A 21,787-nucleotide genomic window follows, 5' to 3' on the forward strand; every position below is an offset into this window, starting at 1 on the left:
GTATTGAACACAAAACACTTATTATAAACATCACACAGTCTAACATATGTCACAAGACATCACACAAACGATGAGAAACCAGCTAATGGAGTTCGTGACCTCGATTGATTGAACTGTATATTGCCTGTATTAGTACTCATAGCATAATGACTACTATCTGCTTCACTGTCTGTATAAGCATAAGCATTATATGGGCTCTGAAAGCGCCATGATTGTCTTGACATGTCATTATTATTGGCATAATGTCCTGGAAATGGAGGAGGTGGTGGGGAAGCAGGTTCTTTGACAATACTGATATCATCACTTTCATCATCACTTGGCTGAAAAAACAAATTGAAAATTAAAATATAATCAAAAACATTCTAAACAGAGTGGTAGATATCCCATAAATCAGAGCTCAGAGTTTTTCCAACATGCTCTCCTAAAATATCTGTTATTTCACTCTTATCTTAATAATGATCCTTTGTATTGAATACAGAGTTAGATCTACAGCCATATAATGCTACATCACTAATTGTGGTAGAAAAACAAGGGTGGCTCCTGGCCATTGGAACATTATATTAGCTACTGTATTTTCTAATAACTTACCTCTGTAGAATCACCAAAATCTGAAGGTTTTTCTGTGACACTACTACTATCATCACCAAAATGTGATTTAGATGCACCAGTAGCTAAATCTTCACCAGAATATGTGACACTAGCTGGACTTGGTCTAGGTGGTACTCTACTGTAATATAATCAAATAACATTGTGCAAGCAATGAATAAAACCGTATTGTACTTGACTGAAGAATTACTTTACTTATATACACTGGTAAAAATTATTCACCCTGAAACTAATCAAACCTTATTTTAGGATTTGATCATCAGTTATTATCATGAACTCATACTAAACTTTAACAGTATGAAAGCTATGAAGCTAAGTATATTGTTAATAATTTTCCTCTGAAGGATTCAATTTCATTTGCATTAAGATCTGTATACCTGGAAGCATATATATTTCGGTTGTGACCATTTCTTGTTAAAGTAGCAGTTCTTCGTTGTGATTGACGTAACATTTCTAAGGTAGCAAATCCATCATCTTCTGGTTCAGGAGGCTCAGACATTACTGTAGTATTGGTATGAGATCTTTTCATTTCTCCTAAAATATAAGTAAAAATAAGATCATCTGTGATTTGATTCCTTGTCAGACAGAATATGCTGACCCTTCTAGCTAATAATGATTACTATTTTTATTACTATATAGTTTGGCAAAACATGTAAACCAATCAACAGAAGATCAAACATTATGATAGAAAAGGCAATACCATTTTTTTTTATTTTCAGTTTTCTTTGCAGAACTAATACTTAATTTTCTTTTTAAAACTTTAATCTAATTAATAAGGGAGAAATGTGTTTTCCTTTAAAGGGTAATGTATATCGAAAAAGTCAGTAATGATCATGTACTGAATGGTTAGACTGTCTAATGAAATGTTAGGACATGCTTTGACCTAATATTGGTGGATGAGTTTAGGCTAAATAAGGTTAGGAAAGGAAAGCCAATAGAGAATCTGACTTACTCCAATGAGTATTGTTATCTGAAAGTATAAAGATTGTGTTAACATTTGCTATATCTAAAGGAAAAATCAGAAATTTACACCAATTTGATCTGATATTAATATTTGACTTACTCTGTTTATTTCTGCGTTTTCTACCAACCAGGCATAATAATGAAACAATTATCAATATCATTATTACACCAGCTAAAGCTACAATAACTAAAAACCACCATTCTGTATGGAAAGGTTTGGCTTTTAATGCTATTGCTGAAATAGAAAAAATAAAGCCCAATTAAGGCTTACATCTTATAATGATAATAATGCGGATTCTGAGCACAATTTCATTATCTTGTTTAACAGTTTATTCTCCAGCAAATGTTTTGGACTAATAAAACAGGCAGAGCCATTCAAATTGAAATTTAGGATACTAGGATACCTACAGGATGAAATCTAGAGATCTTAACTTATGAGTGGTCCTACATGTACACTGTACACAGATGCATTGATCCATCTACGAAAAAATTGTCAATTAAGGTTAAATCTTTCTTACCTGGGCCAGGTGTACCTAAAGTATCAGATATAACACTAGGTTCACTTATACCATGATCATTCATGGCCATTACACGTAATTTATATTCTCTACTTGGTATTAAATTCTGGAAACTCAGGACTAATGATGTCTGTTGTGAATTTTGTTGTAAAACTGTCTTCCATTTTTCATCATCACCTGAAAAATTGATAAAGGTGTGAGTATCTAAATATATATCTAACAATTTGAAATTTTCTCAATTTTATTGAAGGATGAAAAATACTTTACTAACATGAAATTTAGAATGATATATACCAAAATATCAAGTGATATGACATTACTCTACCTGTTAATTTAGCCTGTGCTATATAACCATAGATAGGTGATCTCCCTTCACTACCCTTATTCCATGACACTGTAACAGCTTTATCAGTTGTTGATAGACTGAGATCCAGTGGAGCACCAGGAGAACCTACAATTATATTGTAATCGTCAGCCACTGCTCCAAATAGTGAATTTCACTCTAATAAGGGATCAAATCTTTTTTCTATGATTAAACATTACACATGTCATTGTCTACCAATAACACCAAAGACTGTAAAGTATTAAGTACTCACCTTGTTGAGGTCCAGTTTTAACACTAGCAACTCTTTCTTTACCTAAACCTTTTGATGTTCTAGCACTAACTTTAAATGTATAGTTACCATATTCTTCTAAATTCTCTACACTAATACGATGTTGACTACCATTTAGTGTGAGTTTTACAAGTTTAGCATCAACTTTAAATAGAATCATATATTTGTGCAATTTCCTGTTCAATGAATTCTTTTTTTTTCGCGATCGAATGGTTAATATCATGAATGTTCAAGATGGCTGTTGTTAGACCCGAACTGAAGTGGCTATATCAAAAATAAAAGCTAATTAAAAAAAAACGAAACGAAAGTTTGGTTTAATTTCAATTAGACTGCTAATTTTAGCAATGATAATCGAATAATAAGTATATACATACCACCACTAGGTTTATTAAGATAATATGTCAGTTCATATTTACTAATGATACCATTAGAATGTATTGGTGGTGACCAGGTTACTGTTAATTTTTCATATGTTATATTGGTAAATACTAATGGTCCTGTTATACCAGGTACTGAAATACATTTCAAATTCTTATTCATCAGCTACATATTGGGTGTGAGTTAAATATAATGTATTTCATTGCATGATTAGCCACAGATGGACATGAGAACAGGTTCATTCAATTTTCAACAAGAAAAGGATCTTTAAAATGCATACAACATCCATTGTCAGTCCCCCATTTAGAAAAAAACACGAAGTATCTTTATTATTATATCAAAGTGAATCCAGTTTATCTTAAAAACTAGATTTAATAAATCAACATTAATTATCAGAATGACGATTAAATTAACAATTGTGTTGGTTTTTTTATCAAACAGTTTTCAAAAACGTTTTACACAAGAAACATTTTGATTGAAAATTTTTGAAAATTCAATTTATACTTAAAGATCTCATACCTCCTTCATCCGTTCTAGCAGAGTTAACAGTACTTGATGGTCCACTACCAGCTAAATTATAGGCTTGAACTGTAGCATGATAATAGGTGAATATCTTTAATTTATTTAATACAAGATAGGGTTCATCTACAATTACTGTTACTTTTTCAATATCACTTGTATCATCAGTATTATTACTCCAATATTCAACCTAAATATAAACAAATAAACCAATAAAGAAATATCTTCACACACATTAACTGTATCAGATATTTCAAATCAAAACTTAGAATTTCAAAAGTATCACATGGATATTTAACATTTTATATAATTCTTTTTGTATCTCATCAATACTGTCTGTATCTGTGTTAATAACTCACCTCTCCCACCACCGCAATTAACATTTTTTTAAACGTTATATCTGGAATTTGTCTATTTACAAGAAAAGTGTGTAGTGGTTTACCCTTAAAGGAATAGTCTATGGGGGGCATTTCTAAAATATATTTCGTTCAAGTTCACACACAATAAAGATGACTCCTTTGATTATTGTCAGTATTAGGAAAAAATATCCAGAAAGATTCATTTTTTTCTAGCACTGGTAGTTATGAAATATATACATAGGACAACAGTAACAATAATTACCTTATATCCTGAAAGTCCACCATTTTGAGTATCTTCTGGTGGAGGCTGCCAAGAGAGTTTGATTTCAGAAGAACTTGTTGCTTCCATAGTAACTTGTCTTGGGGAAGCAGTTGGTGCTAAAAATGAAAATATAATCATAACTATTTTATTCTTTTCACTTCAATTTCAAACAAAATTTCAATTATTTATTTGGATAATAAAACTGTTTATGGAATAGAAATTTAGCTAATATTTATTATGTTTCTTTGGGCATTTTTTCATACTTCTTCAATGAGTAAATGATAAAGATAATAAAGTTGACTATGACACCTAATAAATGCTGACAACACAAAAATAAAGTGATATTACAAAAAATGGAAAACCAAGCCTGTACCACAACAGTATAGAACCAGGTTTTCCTTCAAAAAAGAAATAAAAGAGGAAGTTCTTACCAGCCTCTCCCACAAATATGGTAGCAGGTTTACTAGGTGGACCCCTCCCAACATTATTTCTCGCTAGTACCCGAACCTCATAATACACCTTTTTAACAAGATTGGGTAATAGGACATTGTAACGTGTATAAGCTATAATTTCTTCTGAATATTCTGACATAGACAGTTGTTTATATTGTACAATATAAGCTTGTATATCACCATTCCAGGTATCTGAGGGTGGAGGCTGAGAAACAAAAAAATAGCAAGAAAAACTGAATACATGCCATCACCATAAATAACAAAAAATTGGGGAATGTTATCAGAAAGTTCATAACTTTTTATCATCAATCCTAAATGATTCAAAAATATGATTAGGTGTCTTATAACGTAAATTTTACTAAAATATTCATCTGAATTTTGATTTATTTATCTGAATATTTCATTTATTCATCTGAATATTTCATCTATTCATCTGAATATTTCATCTATTCATCTGAATATTTCATTTATTCATCTGAGTATTTGATTCATTTGTTCATTTGATTTATTTATTCATCTGAGTATTTTTTTAATTATCACACGATTATTCTGGCAACGTAACTCTGCAAAAGATCATTACAACAAATATTTTAATATCTTCATTTTCTAAAACTAAGATATCAACAAAAAATACAAAAAATGAAAATAAAACTACAAAATATAGAAAATAAAAGACAAAGGGTACAGAAAAAACAAATTTTTTGTGTTTGTGTTTACCAATTGCTAGAGTGATGTATACTGTTTCACTCCAAGGCCCGCTTCCCTTTAAATTATACGCTTGTACATTGACTACATATGTCTCATATCCAACTAAATTAGTAATGGAAAGTGTACACACACAATCCTTAATATGATAGCGCCAAGAGTTTGAAAATTGTTTCGCATAACGTAATCTATAACCTTCAATTTTATAACTGTTCCAAGAAAATTGTTGAGGTTGCTTGTAAAAAAATAATTAATACAATTAATTTTAAAAACCAACAAATCAAATATAATTAAAGAATGAAATAATTAGGTTATTTAATGAAGGAATTTGACTTTAAATCTGAAACTAGCTTTAAATCATTCAAAATTAAGTAAATTCCAGCTACAATAATTTCGAATAATTTAATACAATAAATCCAGAAAAACAAGAAAATCAATTGAAACCTACACATAATTAAACCAATTATCACAATATATACTAAGTTTATGCTTATAATTCTTACAACACTCTCATATACTTCATCTGAGATTCAAAAGAGCAATGATAGTTCTAAATTATTTAATAAGCATTTCAAGAATCTAAAAAGTGGAAAAGAAAAAGATGAATTTTTACCTGCCAAGATACATTAATAGATGTCATAGTTACTGCTGTTACTTTTACATTTAATGGTGCTCCTTCTGGCTCTACAATAGATATTCAATTATCACACAATCAATCTTAAATCAAAAAAGACAGAATTAGCCTACATACAAAAAAGTATTGACCTCTACAATGCTCGAAGAATTTATAGCTATAGCTAGGTCATAAATAAAGATGAAATTCAAAATGCTAGAATAAACATGCTATGAATATATCTGACCTCCATCAATTAAAATTCACCATTGTTTTCAGGGTTCTAATTATTACCAATATTCTTAGATAGTTTTCTCTCTGTAAATTACTTATTATATGAATATAAGGAAAGACTTAAGTAACTTACTATCTGGTAGAGTTTGTACTTCTGCTGACTGTAAGCTATAGTCACTAGTACCAATATCATTAGTAGCAGCTACACGGAATCTGTAGTAAGTGTTAGGTCTCAATCTGCAAATAAAATTTCAGAATTATTCAATACAGTTGGAAAAGCATATAATAAACTCTCCTTGTGCTCAATACAATCCTTCACCAAACTATTGCATAAAGTCATAAAAATCACAAAATTCAGTAGCAGGGAAAACCAGAATAAACCAAAACAAAAAACTTACTCAGTAACAGTGGCAGAAGTCTGATCTGGTGGTGTTCTAGTAGGATAAGTAATCCAGGTTCCTCCTTTAGCTTTATATTGTATAGTAGAATTACGAAGTGGACCATAATTAAAGTTACCAGGATTCCAACTTATAGTAACAGTACGAGAACTCACTTGTGAATTGCCTATCTTAGGTTCTGAAGGACTATCTGGTCGAGCTGAAAAGGGCATAGGGATCAGTCAATTGATGAAAAGACAAGAAGGAATGTTGAATAAGAGACCTCCATTACATTTTCATTGGTACATAAACATTGAAGGCTAAATATGATAATACAAATTTTCACTGTTAAAATAGTGCTCAAAAAATCAATTGTAGAGCGAAATACAAATGTCAAAACAGAACCTGAAACATGTTCAGACTTCAGACAACAGACCTATTTCAGCTTGATGCCTAAATAAATAATTGGCTGCCCAATACTTTCAGAATGCTTCGATAAGCATGTCAATTGTTTAGCATATAGAATGTAGTGTTAAAAACTGGATGTATTATTATCACTGAAACCTACCTCTATCCACCATAGTATAAACTAAAACATTAGCCTGTTGTCCCCATCCTAATCTAGTTCTAGCTACGACAGTAAACATATAATATGTTTCTCTATCTAGACCACCAACAACATTTTCTAATGTAGAATGGCTGACTTCTACAGAACTAAGCACAGTATTTTCTGGTTGATTTTCTTTACGATAGTTGACCTTATATCCTGTTATAATACCATTAGGTTCACTAGGTGGATTCCATACTATTTGTACAGCGGTATAGTTGACCATTGGAAAATATATTATAATTGGTGGACCAGGCACTGAAATAAACACAGGCTTTTATATGCATTAACAAAAATGACTGGGTATCATAAGCTTTGTCATTAACTCCAGTTTATAGAAGAAATAAGAAAGAAAAAAAGAACCAAACAACCATATTGATCTTTCAGTATTTATTTTTAACTAATTGTAAAATTGTTGTGCATATTTAGTTATTTCATCAGATCTGATGGATACTAGTTGGTAACACATGGCTACTGCCTTTACTTGTGAGTGCCTTAATGATGATAATGTGTGTGTAACATCTTTCCATGCAGATAGGGCCTGCACCTATCTTAGTCAAAGCATATTTACAGGTGTCACTTTGATTTGGAGTATTTAATATATAAAGTAACAGTACAAATTGAAACTTACAATCTTCATCAGTTTGAGCTACAGCAGCTCTACCTAATACACCATCTCCCATTCTAGTATATGCTAATAAATTAAGCTCATAGGTTACAAACTTTCTTAAGCCTGTTAATTCTACACCCATAGTCATATTACCACTAATCTCTTCATATTCAGCTGCTATACCTTCAGACTGTGATTCATATTTCACCTAAAAAAACAGATCATTGTCAGTGAGAATCAATAAATGGTGACAACTCAAACTTCTGTGGAACATTATTATTCAATTGAAGGAGAATTAATCAGGTTTTAAAGTTGACAAGAGATACATATATAGAAGTGAGCTCCATCAGAAACTAAACCAAATATGAAGTTGACTATATTGATAGGGATTGACTGTAGTCTTACCTTATAGCCCTGTATCATACCATTTTGTTGTAAGAATCTCACAGGGCCCCATGTTACATTAATACTGGTAGAACTACTTGAGGTAGCTACAACATTAGTTGGTGGACCACTTGGTACTGAAATATAGTACATGTACATATATCATTGTTATAACTTTAAATAGTATTTAAGACCCAGTCCATAAAAATAATAACCAAAGTCATCATTTCATTCTATCAAATTCACTGTAGACACAGGTAAAAAAATATCAAATTTGGTTAGGTTAGTATAAGTCATGACATTGTAAGGTCAAAGTGCAATTGAAGTTAATTCACAGGATAACTTAGTCATATCTACATATAGAAGAAGTACAAAAACCATGTAATAACAATCTGGAGCAATATTATAATCAGAGAGCAATAAGTAACCCACCTGATTCTCTAGTACGTTCTTTAGTAACAGGTCCTACATCACTGACACCAACATCATTATAAGATGACATACGGACATCATATTCTATCCATTCTTCTAAAAGTGGTAATATATAGCTAGCAATATTCATACCATTATCTAGTTTTAACAGTGTATATATGCTATCTGTTATAGTAATATTGTTAGGTGTCATACGGTATTCTAAATTATAACCTATTTGTTCTGAATGCCATTCATGTCTGGGTACAGGCTGAAAAATAACAAAGAAGAGAATTAGTATTCAGTTATCATAACCAATTTCATTTACAGAATCATTTTGTTTTTGCAGATTGAGTACAGATTTGGAAAGAGAACAAAAAAGGCTCATCCAAAAGAATCAAGAATTGTTTCAAGAAAATTTCTAAATCCTAGAAATGACTGAATATATTGACATAATTCTGTCATTATTTTCAAACAGGATTAATTTTTGTTTAATAGTCTGATTTTGAATATTATTGTTGTGAACCACTAAGATTGTCAGAGGTTCCAGGAACATTACAATTATGGACAACTTTTTAAATATAAGTAAAATGCTTCACTTACTGTCCAACTAATTCTAAGAGCTGTGGAATTTAAAGCACGGACTGTCACATTTCCTGGAGGAATACCAGGTGCTGCCATCTTGGTTTGTATGACTCTGGTAGGATCACTAGCATTTGATCTACCAACAATATTCTCAGCAATCAATCGGAATGTGTACTGAGTAAATGGTATCAGGTTTAATACTCGGATTTGATTTGCTGACGGATCTGAGATGGAATAGATTTCTATCCATTTATTACTAGAGCCTACTAAAGCTTCCACAATCCACAATGTTATAGATGTTTTACCATTATAACCTGGTAGAAACTGTATTAGAACTGATGTTGTTTCTATATTGGTTATACCAAGATGATGAGGAGCTGTTGGTAATTCTGGAATATAACAAATCAAGCAAATTGAAATGAACAAGTTTTGAAGACTTCCTTTAGTTATCTGATTTTTTTTTTTTTATTAAATTGAGGATCCTACTTTAACAAATAGAACAGTTTTCACTGAGCTCATTAGTAACAACTTAAAATGTCATTGAAAAAATTGATACTTAAATAGAAACTGGGTTTTACATTCTACTTTTTCTGCACTTGATGGAGTTCATAAAGTGGGGCAATACCATTAAATGGGCAGTGAGGGAAGATTTGTGTAGCATATGGGGATTCTGTTGAATTCCATTTAATGTGTCATTGAGCTATTTCAGTCTGACAGACTGGATCAGACTCCCAAATAATACAAGAAGAATTACCTGGTGGAACACCAGATTCTATGTCAGCATAAACTGAAGGACCAGGTCCTTTTTTAGTAGAGGCATAAACATATATAGTATATTTAGTAACTGGTATTAAATTTTGTATGGTATAACTATTTAATGTAGCAGGTAAATCTATTTGTTTTCTGGTATCTGTTTGATTTTTCTTCTCATATAATATTGTATAACCTACAACAGTATAAATACTGAATCATCTACAGACAAAATATTGTTACAGCAATGTTAAAGATAGGATAAGATGTGGGTATGTTTCAAAGAAACAGTCAACTGATTGGTTGATCTCTAAAAGTTTTAAATCTGGTTTGTTGACCAATCAGATTTAGATCTAGAGTTTTATCTTAGTTTTCATAAAACAAATCACAGTATATCAATAATTTTGATATTAAAGCATGTTACATAAGACAGACTTTGACCTCACAATGTATTAAAGATATACAGCAAGGAATCATGTTACCTGTTAATCACCTTATTGAATTATTGACAGACGGCACTATTTATCATGTCCAATAAAACAAGTTCCTAACAAATTTAAACCCAAATACAAATGTGTATCAATACAAACCTTGAAGTACACCATTGACTTCTGCTGGTGCTGACCAATTTACCTTCACAGTTCTATCTAAAATCTTAACAAACTTTAAATCACCTACTTCACCAGGTACTAAAATATAAATATATCAATTTAATAGTCACTTTTATAGAAGACAAATCAAATGCAGAATTCAAAACTCGGACCAGTCATTTGCATCAAGATTGTACACTTGTTGACTATACTGTGTTTCGAGCCATGGTGAAGGATTGGTTGATTTTGAGGATATGAATAAGATATAATCTTCACTATATTTGCTTTTATCAAAAATTCCATAATTAATCTACTTACTATCTTCAGCAGTTCTAACAGTTTGTTCTGGACTAGCAGGTCCTGGGCCTTGTGTTGTTCGACAGCTAATAGTTATAACATAATCTGTATACTTCATTAATCCATAAATATTGGCAGTCATATCTCCTAGCAGATTATCAGGAATAGATGGAACAAATATTGGTCTTTCTACTTGTGGTACTGATTTACGTCTTAGTTCTATAGTGTATCCCTGGATAATACCATTAATCTCTAGAGGACTAGGAGACATCCAATAAGCTGTTATTGTAGTTGAATTAATAGTTTGAAAAGTGACATTACGGGGTGGAGCAGTGGGAGTACCCTCTAATGTTCTCACTCTAAATTCATCACTAAACACCCCTACTCCTTTCACATTCATAGCAGCTATTTTTACTAGGTATTCTTTATTAAATACCAAACTATGAAGAACAAAATTAGTTGTAGACCATGAACTGACGTTTTTAATATTTTGAGCCGAATCAGGAAATCCTGTTACTTTGTATCTGATTTGATAGCCAGTTAAATCACCATTCCATGATTCTTCTGCTGGTGGCTGCCATTGTACCATGATTTCTCTATTTGGCCTGGGGGTACAGTAGAAGTTTTTAGGTGCTGCACTTGGAGCTGAAACAAAAAAATCAAAAACAATGAACTTTAGGTGGCTAATGTTGAATTACACATCATATAAACCTTGTACCAATCAAATATTTGAAAAAATTACAAATGAAAGATCTTCAGGATAACAATTAATCATAAATATGATTGCTTTTTGGATCTACAGTGATGACATATAAATACCTGATCATAAAGATTTATAGAATGTATATTGAACTAGTGTATTTAATACATACGTTGTGGAGGTAATTGTATTGGTGTATCTGGTTTTCCTGAGCTACCTGGTCCTTCACCAACTTCATTTATGGCACTAATACGAAACTTATAATATCTGGATGCTCGTAGATTACTGACATCGTAAGATGTTACATTGGGTGGTACTATAGCAGGATATGGTTCCCATCTTACATTTTCTGGTGTTCCTCCAGCTGTTAATATATAAAGTATGATTAACAAATTTAACTTGAAAATATGAATAATAATATCATCAAATATAATTTCAATAAAAGTAATTCTACATCTACTTATTGAATCTGATATTGTTATAGGTTCTTGAATGTGCAAAAATACCCAACACATGGCATCAAAAAAAAACCTACATTCCAGCATAGACGTTCACAAAGCCTGGTAAAAAGTATAGTAAAGGCCTATTTCAATTGGGTCTAAACAAAATACTATAATATATCAATTAATACCATTGTTACCTTGATCTTCTTCTCTATAACTTATAACGTATCTCAGTATTGGACTGTATCCATCAAACGGTTTAGTCCAGGTTATAATTACACTATTAGATAATGTTGGATGTAATCTAACATCAGTTATAACTGGTGGACTAGGTAATTCTATAATAATAAATATCAAACAGTTTATTTATTGTATATCTTGCCTAATTCATGAAGATCATTAAAACTGAAGTATGCTTATCATTTAATTCTTAAGATAACGAGTCAATTACTCACCGACAACTAATAATGTAGCAATACGACTATCATTACCACCTTCAGAAATAACTTGACATTTATACTTCCCAATATCAATACCATCAACACCACTAATAATCAAACTACCATCAGCAGTTATTATACGTCTATTATCATTCTCTATTTTCTCTTCTGTTTCTGTAACTTGTTTCTTATAAAAATACCATTCCCATACTGGTGTGATAACTTCATCATGTGATACACCACATTTTAATGTCACAGAAGTACTTAATATTGCTGTTTTATTCTCTGGAGGTCTAACTATATGAGTTTTGCCTAAAATGTTATATATATATATATTGCTATGCACAAAGTCCATTATATCACGGATAAAATAAAAAATTAATGTCAAGAGATGAAAAAACTGCATTGGTATCAGACCAAAGAACAAGTCTGCAATAAGGATCAATTTGGCAGATGCAATTCTGCTGGAATTCACATACATCATTTGTCATGGTCAAGTTCATATTGGAAATTATCACTTCATTGTATTTTGTATATTCATACAATAATTGTTATTCTTACCAATCACTTGCAATAGAGCTTCAGCTTCAGCTTGACCTTTTAAATTAGTAGCTATACACCTATAGGTAGCTGAATCAGATTTCTGGGCTGTAGTTATCAATAATTCTCTCTCTAATATCTGTATACCACCACTACTAGTAACATCTGTTTCATCACCACTAGCAGTTACTAAAATTATATCAATATCAAAAAAAGTAAAAATGCCACTAAATTTACTAAGTCCAGAATAAACAACTTTATATTATTCAAGTCAAATTTAAGCTTCAAAAATTTGTAATATTTAAAATGAAACTTTTATAAAAAAAAAAAAAAATTTCGATCAATTTTTCATGGATAAAATGATACATCAAAACAGAGACAAAATTCAGCAAATTCTTCACAAGTCATGTTATCACACAAGGTTGACTCACCTTTGCGCCAAGATATAACTGGTTTAGGAGCACCAGATGCTTCACAAGGAAACCTAGCTTCTCCACCTTGTACCATTGTTATATTGTTGGGCTTTCGAGTAAGTTTAGGGGGAGAACCTAAAATAAAACAAAAAATATCCTTTATCTTATCTTTTCTTGAATCAATAACTATCATGCAATTTGACTTTTGTCATCATGTCTGTGTAACAATTTGGTTAAACCTAAATCATACTCTACAGCAAGATGAGTCAGAATCTAGCAATATTAGATTCTTTTCCAAAAGTCCTGTTTTAAACAATCCTTGACTTATTTGAATTTATCAATGACCTATTAGTACCTCTTTGGTTACAAAAAACTGATTAATGGTAAAGTTAGATATAGTGGGCAAGCAACAATCTATAACCAAAATGAATAAAATACCACTTACTATTGATTTTAAGCCAGATAGCATCTGAAGATTCACCAACTACATTTCTGGCAAAACATTGATATATACCAGCATCTGGTAAATCTACATTCTCTATTACTAATGTACCATTCGAGTAACCTTTATGTCTAAAAATATCAAAAAAAGTTGTTATTCTGTTTCTGACCTGAGTCTTTAAAATGAATGCAAAAGATTTAAGATGGAGGATGGTAACCATTAACCAATTATAAAATTTAGCCCCGATTGCTGTTCAAGAAAACTTCAAGTGAACAGTTTGAAGAACTTTGGTTTTGGTTTGCAATCAAATGTGGCTTGAATTACAAGTACAAGTACAAAGACTGAGATCCTTTACACTAAATGTTGTGGAGGGTGTCTGAAGCTATACAAAGCATGCTCTCTCTTTTGTCAAACCAACAAATAAAATTGGAATAACAATACAACGTATAATTTATATAACCAACCTTGTTGAGGATAATGTTTCTACAGGTCTGCCATTAAAATACCAATGTAAAGTTGGTGCAGGAGATCCAACAGCAGCACAATTAATTACTGCTGTTTCACTAAAGTCTTTTTCCATTCCATTGTTTAATGGTGGTGCAAGCCTTGGGGGTTCTGTAAACACAAGAGAACTGCTGATTCTATTGAAATTTCTGGCATTTTTTGAACTTTTTAACAATCCTTGTAGGCAACAATATCTCAAATATGCATTTATAGATAATGGTACACAACCAATTACATGCTATTGCCAAACCTCTGAATCCATAAGAAAAAATGTTTTCATCAATTTTACAAACAATACCTACCATGAATAGTAACATTAGCTCTAGCAAATATAGTATCATAAGATGGTCCACCAACTATATTTAATATAGCTTCACATTCATATACACCTTCATCTGATTTTATTAGGGTTATTATTTGTAACTGACGGAAAAAAGGACTAAAACTATATTTAGCACTCTCTACTATTTTACTTTTTGTTCCATCAGCTTGAACTCTGTACCAGCTTATCCTTAAATCTGTCAACGGTCTGAAAAATATAATTCATGTACAAATAACATATCCAATATTCATCAGTAACTTCTTTAAAAAAAAAAAAAAAGTAAAGATGGATTCCCTTATTTTCATTTTTAGAGGTGTTCTAATGACTTGGAAAAATACAAGTTTGTCTCACATGTCCATAGCTAATTCATAATTAGTTAACTTAGAAGAGAATTACCAGAAGAATTTCAATGAGTTACCGATCAAGAAAGGTCACAAAGTCTTATTTTGTTTATCCAGATTGTACATACATGGACATTTATGATTGGTTAAAACTATTTTTATATGCTAATACATGATAATTCATTAGAAACACCAATTAATCAAATAGTTTGCTTAATTTGAGAATAAAAAATATGAAAATTCTACAAATAGCTGAAATTGAACTCCATCATCTTGTAAAGCAAAGATGGTTGTATTCCTATGAATATAAGCAAATAGGTATTTGCAAACTCAATAACAATTAAGCCAATAGTTAGTTTTTCCCAATAATCTTTTCCTCATCTTGAACTCCATAACGCCAACTTTATTGAAGGGTTATATGTAAAAGATAGTAACACTGACCTAGCATTAACAACACATTCTAATGTCACTTTTCTATCTTGAGTTGTAGCAGTAGTATCTTGTGGAGCTACAACAAACTGAGGGGCTATCTGGGATGACGGATCACCAGAACCTGAAACAGATCAAAGCAAGAAGTTATGTCAGGTATAAGGTATAAGATTTGATAATAAAATTTGGTTAATGAGTCATCTTGAAGACTTTTCGTGTTGATGAAATCTCAGTGACTATTCTGTGATTTTGCTTGGATTCATATACCCTTTGATGGGATTGAAAAGATGTTTTCTATGCTTCTATTTCCACCATTCCAATTTTCAGGTGATGACTGGTTGTAGATATATCATCATTAATATTATGCAGATAAGCATTTCTATGATTACAGACGTGTTGAAAAATTTTAATTGTGTATAAACACTACCGCTACACATATAAAAAATTTACAACCTCTTAAAGTTAAATAATTAAATTTTAATTTCCCTATCCATGTATATCAATGTGTCAGCAAAATTACATGCCAATATAGTTTGTATATTATATTATTGATGGGCTGAGATTTTTCTGTGCCTGAATGCTTCATTTAAATGATCAATCTATCAATACATGTCTTTATCACACACTCATTCAATATTCAAATTGCTCAAGGGAATTGTTAACAAAATATGTTGAAATTATCAAACATTTTAAATATTAATGTATGACAATCTTTTATGAGGAAGATGCTGTGATTGATTTGAAAAAGTTTATAAGTTAATTTGTACTAAAACGTAATTATTGTAGCATACAATACAATTTCATAACTAAATATAAATTATAATGGGGTTCATTGAAATAGCAACTGAAATTCAAGCGGTTGGTTTTCTACAAAGGTATTACTCTTTTATTGAGATGTCATTGATATAGTAAGTTAGATTCAATTAAGATGAACTTACTTGTTACTGTTAAAGTATAGTTTTTATGTAAATAGGTTTCTGTGGCCACATTATAGATTCTAGCTACAAAACGTTTATTATTACTAGTAGAAGATAATGATAATAATATTAAATCTTGATTTAAAGTCACTTGATGGTACATATCCTCTTTAGACATGGTGGTTCCACTATCTAACCATTCTACTGTTGGATCTGGTACACTATTTATACTTGGTATATTAAAAATACTATGGTTTCCTTGGTTAGCTGATTTTGTTACTATGCTGATATCAGATAATTCATCCATGTCTATAATAAAAAAAAAAAGAAATAATTACATTAAATCTTTATATATTTAGCAACAGAATGTGAATGGATTTGAATTGGTGAGAGCTGTTAGTAGTCTGACTACAAAGAGGTCTACTCCGAGTCTGGAAAGTCCAACAGAATCCAACAATTTCAAATGGACTGAGATGAATTGACTTTTCACACGCCTGATAGGGTGGGGGGATTGCCCAATGGCCCACCCAATAAATACGTCTTTGCTAACAGCCATAATTTACAGGTTCGGAAGTTGACTTTGCTTGGTATAGGACTTTTTTTTGAAGATTTTTTTACTCGACAAAAAACATTTGTGAGCCATTATTTTGATGTGAGAGTAAGAGGAAAAGTAAATGGTTTTCTACAATTTGTAAATAATTAAATAGCTGACTAAGAGAATGATGGAGAAAAGACAAGTTGAATGTGTATTGTTCTATTGATTGTTCTATCCTTCCATGTCATGTTACACCACGTACCTAGTTGATTTTTATTCATTGATTTGTGAACCTTATTTGCTTTATACAAAAACAATTCAAATTACATGAGGCTAGATTATCACTAAATAGATATATCTAACTAGGTCAATATGTTTATAAAACCGTCATAATGGTTAGAATGCACTGGCCAAGATCACCAAGAGCCTTGTTCATCTTTAATCTTTGAACATGAATAAATTTGGTAACTTGTTTTCAAAAATTGAAAAAATTAGCAGACTTAAGTGAACAATACTCTGCAAGTGTAAGCATTTAAAATTTGTGTGACATAATATGTAGATCTGTTAAATTTAGTAAAGAATTTTTCCCACAGAAAATAAAGTGAATTAGACAAATTACATGTTACTATTTACAGATAAAGCTGATAAAGGGACCAGTTATAAAAGGATTGGTATCAAATAAAAATATTAAGAGATCTATTATCTCATGCCCTGTAGTCAATGTTTAGTCATGTGTGATCTGGTTATTTCTACCAATAATAATAATCATGATATTCTAGTATACTGTTTTATAGTCAATAAATATGAAACTTTGTGAAATATTACAAACTCTTATCAATTATTAATCATCTTTATCTATTACTAATTACACTTAGATATCGCCATATATATTGTATATTGACATATAAAACCTCATATATACTATATCACATAACTAGGCTATCAACTGATGATTTAGGTAATGAGTAGGTCTGTATTCATGTAAATAGTGAATAGGTTATCTCAAACTTGAACAGAGAATACTTCTATTTAGGATGTAAAACAGACATTATTTTAGAACAATATAAATAGGCCATTGTTTGTCTCCTAAAACAAGTTGAATGATTGCAGTTACAACAAATATACAAAATATCATGAAAACAACCATCCAGATTATATAACAGGACCTAGTATGCATATCTGAACTTAAAAGTACTATCAAAAGGTATATTTATGTAAAATTAAAGATCAAAATTGTGAATATGTGATGTGGGATAGATAACATAAATATCTTGTTGTAGAACAGAGAGCATATCTAAATATCTTGTTGTAGAACAGAATATATATATAAATATCTTGTTGTAGAACAGAATATATATATATAAATATCTTGTTGTAGAACAGACTTTATCTAAATATCCTGTTGTGAAACAGAGAACATATCTAAATATCTTGTTGTAGAACAGAATATATATATAAATATCTTGTTGTAGAACAGAATATATATATATAAATATCTTGTTGTAGAACAGAGACTTTATCTAAATATTCTGTTGTGAAACAGAGAACATATCTAAATATCTTGTTGTAGAACAGAATATATATATAAATATCTTGTTGTAGAACAGAGATTGAGAACATATTTAAATATCTTATTGACTTGTTGTAGAAGAAAAAATATATCTAAATATCTTGTTGTAAAACATATCTGAATATCTTGATGTTAAACATCTAAATATCTTGTTGTAGGACAGGGAAAAGGTAATATATTTTGTTGAAGGACAGAGATTATATCTAAATATTGTGTGATAGATCAGAGAATATGTTTAAATATCTTGTTGTGGAACAAATAAAATATCCAAATATCTTGTTGAAGAACAGAGAATATATCTGAATATCTTGTTGTAGAACAAATGATATATCTACATATATTGTTGTAATACAGAGAATATCTTGTTGTAGAACAAATAATATATCTAACTATTTTGTTGTAGAACAGAGAATATATCAAAATATATTGTTGCAGATCAGAGACTTTATCTAAATGGTTATCTTGATAATATGTTTACCTGAATAACTTTCAGGAGGAGCAGACATTTTGTTGACTATCTAAATATGACTATCTAAATACAGAAATATATCTGAAAATTTTTATGTGAAAAAAAAATGAATATTTACTTACAGGCTACATCAATATGCACAGCTTCACTTAATAGAGCGCCTTTAATATTGCTGGCTAGGCATCTATAATAACCTGCATCAATACGTTGTAAATTTTGGAGGGTAAAAGCTGTACTAGAAGTATTTTGAGATACAACTGTATTATCTTTAATCCATGTATATACAGCGGGAGGATAACTATATGCATTACATGTTAATCTTTTACTGCCACCTTCTGGTTTTGGAACACCTTCCACTGGATTTTCACTAAATACTCTCGGGGGATAATGTTCAACACCTGAAATTCGAAAAGAAAAAAAATTATGGACTTGATAAATGGCAATAAATGTTTATACAAAAATCTTCTGAGTCTATAAAAATTTAGATTTTCAAATAAATATCAAGCATACCCAGAAGCTACTTCCATTTTTAGGTCATATACAGGTCATGACAATATCAATTTATCTTCTTATAACTGGTTATCTAATGATATTAAAAAAAAGTTCAGTTATCAATTTATAAATAATTCACTTGCTATACACTCACCTGTACAGTTATTGAAGAGACATAAATAATAGATAATAAAACAGTATCCACCAATTCTAGATACTAGAAACTTCTTCTTATACATAGTTTTTATTTATAAGTAATCCACACAGTTGAAAACATTCAATCTTCACGTTACACCTGACTAAACTTCTTGCACCTTGATCACTTTGGCTCTTTGATGTGTCAATTACTTCACTCTACACCTTAACTTATAACTCAACCGGCCACTCAATATACACATTATTCTTACACAAAATAAAAACAGACCTTTAAGGCGATTTTTTCCGAGAATAATCCATTCCGAGAGATAAATTAAAGTTTAAAAATTGATGTCAAAGTATTTGTTGATATTTGGACGCCATGATTGTTTTCATTATGACAAACCTGTTGCAGTCCCAACTTAGTAATTTTCTCACACCGTATCACGCCTAATAAAACACTTCCACTTAAACTATTCCATGAAATATCGGCTAGAAAATTATAATCCCATTAGAACACATCTAAAAAAAATGTAAAATTCAACTAAATATTGAAATATTATAACATTTTCAAGTCTTAATTAACAATCCCATGCTTTGTGTTCAAATACAATTTATCACGTGACAGATGGGAGTAAGTTGATTGGTCAAGAGATGATTGACATTTCAGGTAAAAGGTGAATACCTGTGTCATGACGTGTTGTGTCTGATCACAATTATTAATGGGGAACCCTCTTAATGTGATGGATAATATAATATATTGATGTAGCCCACACAGCTCTTTAAACCTTTTCACAAATTTCTCCTTCAATGGAATGCAGATCTGAAAAAAATTATTAACGTTGTTAACTTTTCTTCGCGGGACACATTACTTTCAAAAATTCCTCAGAACTTTAATTGACATAAAATTGATGGAAAAAAAAAGACGTTGCAGATTTGATTTGATAAAATATTGAAATGGACAAAATAGGCATTTTAAGATTCCCAACAAAAACTGATACAAACTGTGCCAGTGCCAATTCGAAATTTATCAAGGAAGGCTTCGAATATGTCGTACCCCAACTAAACTGTAACAATAAAAATAAACGTCCACCCTTTATCAATAAGTATTAAATTAATTGGTTAATATACCGAAGGGTTCAACATGTATCAGACATTCTTTTCATTTCATCCATATGATAACACTTGTCTAGTTCAGATAAAGAGGTGAATGGGGTGAATAATTGTATTGTCTTGTAATTTGGAAGGTTAAAGAGGAGAGGGCACTTAGAGTCCTATATCACATTGTCTTAGATCAGTCTCGTTATTTTAAACTCCAAGACTCTTTTTACTTGGGGTTCAAGAGTATCGATATCAAACCACAGAGAACCACTAAGACATTTTGGGAAGGTTAGGAATCATCTTTATAAGGCTTCAAAGATAATGTGATGGTTGCATCTATATTGCATGTAGAAAACGTAAAACATTTTATTGCGATTAGCGCTCTAGCATTATCTAGAAAAATAACAAAAATAATTAACTGCTATAAGCGCTCTATGTCTTACATTATCTAGAAAAACATAAAAGATTTTACTGTGATTAGCGCCCAATATAACATCGCATCTAGAAACAGACTTATAGATCATTTTTCTGCGAAGAACGCTCAAGATATAACATTGCACCTATTTTTAAAGGATCTACGATGATCTCTCAATACATAACATCGCATCTAGAAAACACTGTCTTACCAGATGACATATAACACCTGTACTTAAGGTACTACCAAGAACTATTTAACAGGATATCATGGCATGTGAAAGGTGCTCTTACACCCTAGCGATTACCAGTGGTGCATAGTTGCAAATAACGATAGTGGCAATGAGTTTTCGAACACAACTCGCAACTCAGTCGCATGAGAGATGTGTTCTAAACTTATAACCGCAATACTAATTCGCAACTCGTGATCGTTACGGTGAGAGGGCCGCAGGGAAGGCAGCAAAATAAATATTGTAGATTACGTTAAACACTGTTATACCCGTGAGATATCATAACTGAATAGAGACCTCCAAGTATTCCTTACATTATTAAAAAAAAAAAGCCCAATGATATGGTTTGATGAACGTGATATATCAAAGTAACGGACAGGCAAAAAATCGATGAAGCCATATTTCCAGTCTATACAATAAGTTAATAAGCCTACATCTGTGGTTCAACATTAAAAAGGCAATTATTGTCAGCACGTGCACTTCAAAGTCAGTTTCAGAGATAAACAGATACAATCA

The 21,787-nt window shown here is 30.9% G+C and overlaps 1 protein-coding gene across 1 annotated transcript; it reads right to left on the bottom strand.

Moving 5' to 3' along the window:
- Positions 1-59: 59 nt before the first annotated feature.
- LOTGIDRAFT_106770 (hypothetical protein) lies at positions 60-19,304 on the bottom strand (the record flags this gene model as incomplete). The annotated part of the gene is made up of 33 exons (XM_009061813.1): positions 60-320; positions 589-724; positions 1,056-1,199; positions 1,639-1,804; positions 2,088-2,264; positions 2,413-2,538; positions 2,684-2,845; positions 3,076-3,213; positions 3,599-3,788; positions 4,220-4,335; positions 4,651-4,876; positions 5,990-6,060; positions 6,357-6,460; positions 6,622-6,820; positions 7,169-7,465; positions 7,839-8,025; positions 8,223-8,338; positions 8,634-8,883; positions 9,216-9,586; positions 9,952-10,143; positions 10,538-10,636; positions 10,856-11,479; positions 11,707-11,898; positions 12,175-12,315; positions 12,433-12,729; positions 12,979-13,136; positions 13,385-13,505; positions 13,816-13,943; positions 14,277-14,427; positions 14,619-14,845; positions 15,421-15,532; positions 16,347-16,634; positions 19,022-19,304. Coding segments are annotated over 33 exons (6,450 nt in total), but the record flags the coding sequence as incomplete, so codon positions are not given.
- Positions 19,305-21,787: the final 2,483 nt, after the last annotated feature.

The sequence above is a fragment of the Lottia gigantea genome, assembly GCF_000327385.1.
Source record: "Lottia gigantea unplaced genomic scaffold LOTGIsca_5, whole genome shotgun sequence".
Taxonomy (NCBI): Eukaryota; Metazoa; Mollusca; class Gastropoda; family Lottiidae; genus Lottia; species Lottia gigantea.